The following is an 11,056-nucleotide window of genomic DNA, read 5'->3' as shown; positions in this document are numbered from 1 at the left end:
AACCCTCAAAACTCGCCCTCCCCCCCCCCCCCCCTCCCCGTGGTATTAAAACCCAGTGCTCCAAGGAGCTGTCATTGCTTGGACTGATGCTGCTTGTGGTGCCGGGGCCGGGGCTGTGGTGCTTGCGGTGCTGGGCCTGTGTCTGGCTGCCTTCGCACAGAGCTGCTGTCTCCCGCGCTCCTCGGCTGCAGCGCCTGGGGACTGGAGAAGCCAAGTGGCCGGTCCCAGCACCAGGCGCAGCTCCGTGCTCCAGCTGCGGGCAAGGCCGTAGTGCAGAGGCTCCCGGCATGGCGGGCGTGGTGTTGTGCCCCGCGCCTTGCCACAACCGAGGGGCAGTGCCAGATAGAGGGGCGGCCATGAGGGAAGCCACTTGGATGGGGACCCGGTCAGGAGCCCGGCGCGGAGCCTGGCTCCTCGGGCCGCCGTGATGTGCAGGAGCAGGTGCCGGTCCCCGCTGCTGCCAGATCCGCCTTCGGGAGGGGGACAGTTTGGGTGTTAGCACAGGGTTAAGAGAAAGCCGTGTCCAGCTTCTAAACGCAGTATGGACCCCAGGTCTGGCCGCCTCCTCCGAGGGGCGGCTTTGGCTCAGCTCTGATCGGACATGCCACATCTTGCAGGTGCTGGCAGCTGGATTCGGAGGCACCACCAGCACTGAGCAGGGCAAAGGCCTCTCTGCAAATGTAAATATTTGCTTTCTGCCACCCATCTTGCTGCTTTTCTCTTGTTTTTTTCTTTCAAAAATGCCTTTTCTTCTATGAATCCTGCAGTGCTGCCTGCTTGAGTCTTCCCCCAGGGCAGTCCATGGACTCCAGCACACTTTAGGTGTTGAAGTTATCATTGGTGAGTGCTTGGCAGAGAAGGTGGCGTGGGAGTGGCCATGGGAGCTGCCCCAGGAGCTGGAGCGGGGAGTTCCCTGGCATGGGCCAGGCCCTGCCAAGGGGAAGGACCCCACAGCCCTCTCTCCTGGCTCTTTTGCCTCTTTTTTTCCTGTAGGGTTTTTTTTTTTTTCCCTCATGATAGGCTGGTTCTGCTCTTTGCACCTTTTTTTTTATCGGGGAAGGGGAAGAGGATGGTGGTGGTAAGACAGCAGCAATGGTCTGTGTTCTCTCTGCTCCCCCATGTTTTTTATCAGCTTTGTCCAAGCCCTCCAAGCATTACCGGAAGGGATGAACCATGGGGGTGTCAAATGATTTGGACTCGTTGGGCTGGGAGAGGGCTACCAGCTCCCAGAGTGTTTTTGCAAGGTAACTTTCTGTGCCAGCGAGCCACAGGGGTGCCAGCATGGTGGGGACAGGAGAGATTCCACATAACAGGGATGGAGTGGACCCTTCCAAGCACAGCCTTGCTGGGGATGCTCCTGCCTCCTTCCCTTCTCCCTCCCTGCTGTGCTGGGCCAGTTTTGCAGTGCCCTTCTGGCAGATAGCCTGCCATGTTATCTTTTTCCCTCCTCAGATCCAGCCTGACCTCAGGGAAAATCCAGCTGTGAGTTTTTTGGTTGCATGTTACCACCCCAAAAGCAGCAGTGATTTTTTGGACTGAACTGTACAACTCTTGAGGCCAGAGCCCATCGTAGCTGGGGAGCACATGGGGACCCTGTGCTGTTGTTGCAGGCAGGGCCATGCCTCTGCCTGCCCCTGCGTCCCAGACAGCGTGTGGGGCTGTTTTGCTCTCCCTTGCGGTGGTTGCCAAACGCAGAGGTCCTGGTGCATGGAAGATGATAAGCTGCCTGCACGCGCTTCTCCTCCATGCCGACTTGCTGCCTTCTCTCCCCGTTAAGTCATTGGCAGGTGAATGCTCACGGCGGGGGCGAGGGAGCTGCACTGGGGTCCACTGAGATTTCAGTTCTTCCCTGCCCCAGTCAAGTTCCCAAGGAACTGAGGGTTTCCTCGAGCTGTCTGGAGCCGTGCACAGGTCTGGGGGATGTCCCACCTCCTCCCCAGGAAATGTCAGTCCGCAATGGGCCAAAAACCCTGGGTCTGGCATACGCTTGTGTTAGCCAGACATTTCTTCCTCCCAAATAACCTACTTCCTAATTGCTGTGAAGGGATTTGGTTTTGCAGAGGCAGGAGACAGAGTGGCGTGGCAGAGGTCTCCTGGGATGGGAGAGGGTCAGTGAGGCAGCAGCATTGAGCCTCTCCTTGGCTGCAGAGCCTGTCCCTGGGAGGAGCCACTCCATTAATATCTCCGATTCATCCTTCTTCCCCTAATCCTGCTGCTGACTCTGGTGCTCAGCAGCTGGTTCTGATGTCACCCAGTGAGGATTTATTGCTGCTTCAGGTGGAGAGCAGCAGTCAGAGCAGATGAAATCTTATGCCAGGACAAGCTTGTTCCCTGAGCAAATTGCTTGGAGAAAATCTGAGGAGACAGATGCAGCTCCATCAGATACACACATGCCAGGCAGTGGGATCGCGTGTCTGCTGGCTCTGTGTGCATGGAAGGGAACCTGCTGCGGTTAACTCCCATCTCCCTGGTGTCCTGAAGGGCTTTGGCAGAAGGGGCACTCAGATGTTTCTGCAAACCACTTTAATCTTTGCCCTTATGGACCTGGGGTAGAGGTTGTCCTGACAATTCCCAGGTGTAACACCTTCCTCATGTCTTCCTGGCTCTCTGGGGTGAGCAGGTTGATGTGCAGACACCATTAGTTCACCCGTTCTGTACTTATGGGTGTGAAAACTGCCGTGAAGGTGCAGAGCTCTGTAGGAAGTCATTTACAGGGTTTTGGGGTGGCATGGCTGCCCTTGCAACTCTCCTGGCCACTTGAAGGCAGTCATCTGGCCCTCCCTGCAGCACATGGGTGCCTTCAACTCCTCCTTGTACAGTCTGGACCGTGCCGTGGATCTGCTCCTGGCATCCCCTGCAGCCTTGGGTGGGTGGGAGCGTCCCGAAGGTGGAGCCGCGCGTGCGCACACGCACGTGCGCACACACACACACACACACAGGTGTGCCGTCCCCAGGAGTGACCCCAGCCCTGGGGAAGGGATTTCCACCTACCTGTGGTGCCTTTGAACCACTGCCCGCTGCAGTGCCTCAAGCTGCACCAATGCTGCACCTCCCTGCCACCCTCTGCGTGGTCCCACTGCCCACAAAGCAGCGTCACCCAGCTCCAGACAGCCCTCCCTGAACGGGGCTCAGCCCCCCAAGGAGGCCCCCTCCATGCAGGGATGTGTCTGGGAAAAGCAGCAAGTCTCAGCCTTGTTCCTGCCTTGACCAGTCACATCCCTGCAGGCCTGGACTGGGACCCTGCCCCCTCCCAGCAAACTTGGCTCCAGCCCCACAGCAGCCTGCCCATCCCAGAGGGATCCGCATACCCCATCTGGGGGTAATTAACTGGTGTGTTGCAACTCCCCACGGTGGGTTCCTGCTCCTGCTCGTGCCTCGAGGCCTGTTCATGTGTTGTGGGAGCTGCTAAACCTGTTCCTGACGTTCCGCAGCCCAGGAGCCCTCAGGGACTGCGGTGGGTGTGATGTGGGTTAATGCAAAGGCTCACTTGATTTCAGTTGCCTTCTTGTGTCTCTCCCTGCAGGAAAGAACCTCTACACGAACGAATACGTAGCTATCAAATTGGTGAGTCCCCCCATGGTCATGGCGGTGATGGTCAGCCCACCTGGGAAGATTGTTCACCCTCCCCAGGCTGTTAGAGCAGGTCGAGCTACGTGGGTTGCGATAGATGATGGACGGGTGGCTGCGCAGGGGAGCTGTGCTCACTGCTAGGAATTGAGGGCAGGCAAAGCAACGCGCGCCATTGCAGGTGGGGTGATCTGTGCCTGGGGAGAGAAAAGCTGGGTCTTTGCTTCTCCAGGACCTCTGTGTAGCCTGTGCTGCGCTCAGCCAGTGGCAGTGGCAGTGGCAGAGAAACCTCTGGGACAGGGTGGTCCCCACTGATACCTGCTCCCATTAATGTCTATCCCAGCACCTGGATCTCTCTGGAGGGGCTGGATCTGGCTCCTATATGGGTTGGTTTTTTCTCCTCATCCTCTGAGGCTTCATCTCCATTTTATACCAGTTTTTCTCAACCCAAAATGCGCTCAGTCCAGCTTGCTGCTAGCATACGAAGGAGGTGTGTGACACCCAGATCTCCTTAACACTCTGCTCCATACAACAGCCTTAACTGTTCTCCTTCTCTCCTCCAAGGAACCCATAAAATCCCGGGCGCCCCAGCTGCACCTGGAGTATCGGTTCTACAAACAGCTCGGCAATGCAGGTATGGGGCTGGACTGATCTGCCGTGGGGAGCCGGCCGGCCGGGCAACACAGCTAGGAAAGGGAGCCTTCCTATAAATGTGACTGCAAATTCACTCCCCGGCATGAGCAGCTCCTGCCCATCTGCTCAGCTGGGAGAGGCCGATTTTACACAGAGCCACATCTAATCTTTGATCCCTTTTTATTTAGTTCTTCCCCCCCACCTCCCCCGCAACAGTCAGGGATGCAGATGGAGCTGCCTCCTTCACCCTCCTGCCAAGAGCAGAGCCGGGCTGTCTGGAGCACGGAGGGAGGGCAGTGCAGAGGCAGCCCCCCATCTGCAGCCCCCCATCCTGGCTCCAGCAATGGCATGGCTGTGAGAGCATGGCCGTGTGCTGCTCAGCCCTGTTGCAACCCCTGACAGCCCCTGCTCCGTCTCTTGCAGAAGGAATTCCTCAGGTTTACTACTTTGGCCCCTGCGGGAAGTACAACGCCATGGTGTTGGAGCTGCTAGGACCCAGCCTAGAAGATCTCTTTGATCTGTGTGATCGGACCTTCACGCTCAAGACCGTCCTGATGATCGCGATCCAGCTGGTGAGCACAGCACGTCTGCCTCATCTGTGGCTCTGCGCGGCTCACCCTGGCCCGCCCGGCCACAGACCACCCTGGGGGAGCAGGGCGATGTGTGGGCATGGCCGTCGGGCTGCCTGGGGACCCCGCAGGGAAGGGAAGGAGGGGTGAGCCAGTGCCCAGCAGGCCACAGGAGACAGTGCCTGTGGGCACATCCCAGACCTCACCCTCTCCCCGATGTAGGAAGGCTCTCCCTCACCTTCACACAGCCCCTTTCTGAGCACAAATAAGCATCTCTCTCTCTCTGTGTCCGAGATGCGGCCGGACTGAGGTTGTTCCCAGGGCTGGAGGACCTGTTGTGCCTGCCCTTCCGACCCAGGGTGACGTACGGGCTGAGCGGAGCAGGGTTGCTGGTAGAGTTGAGGCAATCGGAGCAGAGTTGAGCCCAGGGGAGGAGGGTGCAGGGAGGCTGCAGTCCAGCACATCTCTGCCATGGTGCTGACATCTCCTTATGCCCCCAGATCACACGGATGGAGTATGTCCACACCAAAAGCCTGATCTACAGAGACGTCAAGCCAGAGAACTTCCTGGTGGGGCGGCCGGGCAGCAAGCGGCAGCACACAATCCACATCATCGATTTTGGCCTGGCCAAAGAGTATATTGACCCCGAGACCAAAAAACACATCCCCTACCGAGAGCACAAGAGCCTGACAGGGACAGCACGCTACATGAGCATCAACACCCACCTTGGGAAAGGTGTGTGCGCACTGTGCGGCCAGCCCTGCCTCCTGACCAAAAGAGAGAGGGAAAGGGACTGCAGGGTGTGAGCTCCCCCCTGCCAGAGGTGGGGCTGGGGACAAACTGCCTCTCCTGCTCTTCAGCCTGCGATGTTGGCCAGGGGACTCGGGGTGCTGCAGGGCCTGGGGGGGGACAGGGAGAGTGGCTGTAGTGGAAACTTGCCCGTGTCTCTTTCTTTCTCTCTCCATGCAGAACAAAGCCGCAGGGACGACCTGGAAGCATTAGGGCACATGTTTATGTACTTCCTCCGCGGGAGCCTTCCTTGGCAAGGCCTCAAGGTAACTGCCAGCTCCCGTTGTCCCTGGGCACGGCTGCCCCGTGGGTCTGGCTCTGCTCTGGCATGGGCAGCATCAGGGTTGGGGGTGGAAGCTTTCGCCCCTGGGGTGTTGGAGGGTTGGCACCCCGCCAGATGCAGGGACTGTTGCTCTGAGTTCTGTGCCAGGCCCTTGCTGTGCTGAGTGGCTGTAGCTGTCTCTCTTGCTGTGTCGCCCCTGCTTTGCGGGTATCCCAGCTGCTCTCACAGTGCCTGTCCTGGAATGGCGCTCCCCAGCGTTTGTCCTCCAGACCGGCCCTGGGTGAGGGCATTCCCTGGGAATGACCTCTCACTGTTACCTGGAAAAGGGGGACCAAGAAACTATTTATGGTCTGACAATACCCAGTGCTTTCCCGCTCCCAGGGACATGCCTGGCCCTCATGCTGACCTGCTTTTGTCTCTGCCAGGCTGACACGCTAAAGGAGAGGTATCAGAAGATCGGCGACACCAAAAGAGCCACTCCGGTGGAGGTGCTCTGTGAGAACTTCCCAGGTGAGGGCACTCTGCATAGCCTATCCCTGTCCCCAGAGCCGCTGCCCTGCCACCTCATCCCCCTGCCCCACCTGAGCCCACTCTGTTCCCCACAGAGGAGATGGCCACGTACTTGCGCTACGTGCGGAGGCTGGATTTCTTTGAGAAGCCTGACTACGATTACCTGCGGAAGCTCTTCACAGACTTGTTTGAGAGGAACGGTTACGTGTTCGACTATGAATACGACTGGGCAGGGAAACCACTGGTGAGTGGCGAGGGAAGCGGGGGCAGGCAGAGGGTGCTGGGCCCCAGGGCACCCGGGGGGCGGTGGGCAGCATGGTGGGGAGTAGGCATGCTCTGCAGCAGTAGCCAGGGAGGGTGCAGGTGGGCAGTCATCCCTTCCACGCACATCCGCGCCCAGGAGATCGGCTCCGCCAGTCCTCACCAGACACCAGCAGCCAGCTGCAAGCTGGAGCTGTCATGCCGATGAGTTAAAGCTCTGACACAGAAATTTGAGGCTCCTGGAGCTCATGGGAAACCAGCAGTAATGTTGGCACCTCACTTTCTGCCAGGGGCATCCTCCAGGGCTCACTGCAGCCACACACCAACCGTGGAGCTGACAGGGTGAGGGTAGGGCCTGGGATCAGGCCCCCGTTCTGGGGTGTTTTGCATGTTTGGCCAGAGGTTGGATCAGGGGTTGTGGGGTGGCAGGAGGGCTGCTGTGCCATGGCTGATGTTGTCCTTGTCATGTCCCCAGCCCACCCCCATCGGCACGATGCACAGCGAGGTGCAGGTGCAGCCCCCAAACAGAGACAAAGCACAGCCACACACCAAACACCAGGTGAGCAGCGGCACTGCCCTGTGGGCGCACGGGACCGCGGTCTTGCACAGCTCGGGCTTCTGCTCCACAGACTCACAGAGCCCAGCGGGGCCTCTGGGTGGAGGCAGGGACTGGAGCATCCTTTTTTTCCCAGCGTTGTCTGTGGGAAGGCTTCCTGCCTGCAGTTCTGGGTCTGTGGCCAGCGGAGGGACCAGGGCAGTGTCCCTGGGACCAGGCAGCCTGGCAGAAGTGTGAGGAAGCAGCCATGGGAGGCTGTAGCATGGCGGGGAAGCGCCAGGCCTGGGCTTCAGCCGGCGAGCTGCAGGGTTTAGCGCTGGCCGGTGGGTGTGGGCACGGCACAGGCTGAGCCACCTTGCATTAAGGATGATGTCCCCAGTGCCACATCCCCACAGGGGTAACTTGCGGCTGTGTTCACGGTGCCACTTTCATCAATGAGACGGGGACACAGGACAAGGTGGGGCATCCCTGGACCTCAGCGGAGTTTGTGGGGCAGCATTTGGCCCCATGGTGGAGAGAGCGGCTGGCTTTGCCCTGGGAACGAGCAGGGCACGGGGGGCTGAACTGAGAGCAGCCTGGGGCAGGGAGACATGCAGAGCTGTGCAGGCAGCTCCCTGCCTGGGTTGCTATGGGAAAGGGGCCGGGCTGCCCGGCCCTCCTCTGGTGCCATGGCCTGTCCTGCCCTGGTGCAGGAAACACGGCTTTGGGACTGCTGCCGTCAAGAGCAAAATCTCACGCGTTTCCCCAGCAGTCCTGTACAGACCCTCATCCTCTTGCCTTGAACCTCCACAGGGAGCAGAGCACCTGCAAACGGCTCAAGCCAAAGGTGCAGCACCCTGTCCTCCCTCACCCATATATCGGCCCAGCGGTGCCCCTTGCTGAGCACAGGGAGCCTGGGACAGCCCTGGCTGTCACTGGCCGGTGGCTGGGCCGCACTTCGTAGGGAGAGGACAAGAACTTCAAAGCACCTCTGGCTCGTTCCTGGGAACTTTCTGCCAGTAAGGTCTACTGTCTTCCTCCAGCATCTGAGAAATGCCATGTTCGACATCCCTTCTCAAGAGCAGTGGGAAAAGCAAAGCACAAAACTCCCACAGCATGGGAGCAGTTTCCAACCTGGGGATGCAGGGGTCCCCCGCAGCCATGGGGCTGTGCCATGCTCCCTGCGGTGAGGGTTTGGCAGCAGGGTGCTCCCCTGCTGTGGGACAGCTGAGGAGCCCAGTGCCCTCGAGGAGCAGCACAGCTCACTTCCTCGCAGTTGCACCACAGTGATCCGCATCAGCCTCGGAACATTGCGCTTGCAGGAGGCCGGCTGGTGGCGGTGCCTCAGCGGGGCCGGCCTTGCTCCGCAGGGCGGCGTGCAGAGAGGATGTGCCCGGTGCGGGGGAAGAGCTGAGCTCCATTGTTGGAGGCAGTGTGTGCGTGTACGTGGCAGGGAGGATGCAGACCCACAGCGTCACCCCAGGGACGGTGCTGCACGAGTGCCCTCCGCAATCACAAACTCTAGCTGCTCCGGTCATGTTTTTGCTTTTGCATGTCTTATTTTCTCGACTCCCTTTGCCACTGTTCTCCGTGCCCCTTCCCTCCACCTCTCCTTTCTCTTCCCCATTCTTCCTCTTTTCTTTCCTTTTGTTTCTTTTCATTCTGTTCCTCCTGCCTGTCGCGAGCAGCCGCCCGAGGGGACGGAGTTGTGGGATCCTCAGGCCGGTGGGCAGCCTGCCGAGGAGCCTTTGGGAGCTCACCTGGCAGCCGGCAGGCTCGGGGGGTCCGTCCAGGTACATGCAACCACGCGCCGAGGGCAGGGGCGGTTGCGGGAGGGAGCAGAGCCAACTTGCGCCACACAACCTGCCCACACAGCCGGGCGCAGGCTGACGTGTGTCTGCTGGCCGTGCCAGGGGATCAGCCCCGCTCCTCTGCCCTGGGGCGGCAGCGGGACTGCATGCCCAGGGTTCTTGCCTAGGCTGCAACACGTGGACCCAGGGCTGTGCTGCCTTGTCCCCATGGCGGGTGATGCTCACAGTTCACAGATGAGGCTGGCGCTGCTTCCCAGGGGCTGCTGGGCTCCCTTGGTACCGCCAGCGGGACTCGGAGGACAGTTAGAGATGGACGAAGCACAGGCTCAGTGCCGTGCGGCAGCAGGAGCAGCCAGGTGGGCATCGAGCTCTGCCCCCAGTGCTGCTCGTCCCAGCAGTGCCAGACAACGCAGCCTTATCCCATGTGGGGACTTCCCTGTGCCTCCTTGGCTCGGGCGAGGGCTTCGAGCCCTGCTTCTCCTCCCTTTCCCTGGGCAGTCCTCGGCCTCGTCTCCCCACTTTGGTCCTGCACTCGCACTGTCAGCCGCGTGCTCGCCGCCCTCGCTGCCTTCTGCTCTTCACCGCTCGGCCCCCCTCAGGCTGGTGGGGTCCAGCCCACCGCGGATGGCGGGACATCCATGGTGGACCATGGTGGGTCCCCCCCAGCTGGGCCTGTGCTTCTTCCTCTGTTTTTGCTTATGTCCCCGCCGCCGCTGCTGCTCGTTCCTGCTGCTCGTGGTGAATCTCTGCCGGTGCTCTGTCCCGGGCTTGGACCCAGCTCCCACTGCTGCTAGCGCAGGGCTGGGGCAGACCATGGGGCTTGCGCTTTGCCCCACTCCTCCTGTGCCACGTCCTCTCCCTGCCATGATGGCTGCTCCCCACTCTTGCTCTGCAAACACCCCCCCGTCCTCCGCCTGCGCCCGGCACTGCAGGGGGTGTTGGGACGCACAGGGGTCTCTGGGCTTGTTTTGGGGGGCTGTAGCTTGATGTAGCCCTGCCAGCTGGGCACTGCGGCTGTCGGACGGTAGCTCCTCCACGAGTCTGGGTAAGGCCGAGCCTCCTCGCTGGGGACGAGCAGCTTTGCGATCCTTTGGCCTGCACATCCCCAGGGAGCTCCTGGCTTTGTCTGGAGGCTGCAGGCACAGGAGCAGGGTTCAGGCAAGTCTCGGTTGCCTATGCCAACCCCATCCTTGCTTTGGTGACTTGGATCTCCTTCCTGCCTGGCACCACACATGGTTCCGCTGTCCCGGTGAGCGGGCAGGAGCTGGGGGCACCTCGAGGCCAGCAGGAGCTGCGGCGTGGGTGCTGGGCTGAGTACTGCAGGGCCTGGATGTGTTGTGGCTCGGGGCTGGGGAGCAAGAGCTGTGTCTGGTTGGTCGGACATGGCGAGGTCTCCTTGGAGCAAACAGCTTTGTGGGGCCGTGTCTCCTGGGCACACTGGAGCTGGCTGCCAGCAAGCCCCTCGCCCGGCCGGGTGTGCAGGGGTTCCTGGGAGCTGGGATCCTCCCAGAGACACTGAGGGGATCAAACCCTCTGTGCGGTGCTGCTGCTTGGGAGCGCTCAGCACTGAGGCCGAGCACTGCTGTCTGGGCAAGGGCACCATCCTGCTGCCCTGCATGGGGACCGTGGTGCTCCCGGCTCACGCAGGGCTGGGGGGGCCGTGCCACCTCCTGGGGCTGCACCTCTCTGGGACGCAGCTGCCACAGGGCAGGGGACAAGGCTAAGGACCGGCCCGTGTGCCATGGGCTGCCCTGCGCTGATGCTCATCTCTCCCCAGGTGATGAGCTCCACCAACGGAGAGCTGAACACGGATGACCCGACGGCAGGACATTCGAATGCCCCCATCACAGCCCCCACCGAGGTGGAGGTGACAGACGATACAAAGTAAGGACACAGCCCTGATGCCTCCCTCTCGCCAAGGCCAGGGTGGACATGGGGCCTTGTCCAGTCCGCTCCGGGGAGGAACAGACCAGCTCTAGAGCAAGTAGCTACTGCTCTTCCCTGGCACGCCACGAGGGGTGTCCCTGCAGGGCCACTGCCACCCCTGCCCCCTTCCCACTGTGCCCTGCCCAGCCCTGAGGCTCACGCATCCTCCCCA

The 11,056-nt window shown here is 60.7% G+C and overlaps 1 protein-coding gene across 1 annotated transcript in view; it reads left to right on the top strand.

The window, feature by feature from the left end:
* CSNK1G2 (casein kinase 1, gamma 2) overlaps positions 1–10,842 on the top strand; it is a gene marked incomplete at its 3' end in the record, with an annotated part of 16,292 nt that extends 5,450 nt beyond the window's left edge. Inside the window, exons 2-10 of the mRNA XM_010286773.1 lie at positions 3,524–3,564; positions 4,132–4,201; positions 4,624–4,772; positions 5,270–5,504; positions 5,739–5,824; positions 6,267–6,351; positions 6,447–6,595; positions 7,088–7,171; positions 10,736–10,842. Coding sequence (XP_010285075.1) covers positions 3,524–3,564; positions 4,132–4,201; positions 4,624–4,772; positions 5,270–5,504; positions 5,739–5,824; positions 6,267–6,351; positions 6,447–6,595; positions 7,088–7,171; positions 10,736–10,842 — 1,006 coding nt within the window. The remainder of the gene's footprint in view (positions 1–3,523; positions 3,565–4,131; positions 4,202–4,623; positions 4,773–5,269; positions 5,505–5,738; positions 5,825–6,266; positions 6,352–6,446; positions 6,596–7,087; positions 7,172–10,735) is intronic.
* Positions 10,843–11,056: the final 214 nt, after the last annotated feature.

The sequence above is a fragment of the Phaethon lepturus genome, unplaced genomic scaffold, assembly GCF_000687285.1.
Source record: "Phaethon lepturus isolate BGI_N335 unplaced genomic scaffold, ASM68728v1 scaffold11415, whole genome shotgun sequence".
Taxonomy (NCBI): Eukaryota; Metazoa; Chordata; class Aves; order Phaethontiformes; family Phaethontidae; genus Phaethon; species Phaethon lepturus.
Note: the sequence above shows the minus strand (reverse complement) of the source record. Positions and strands in the feature narration are given on the sequence as shown.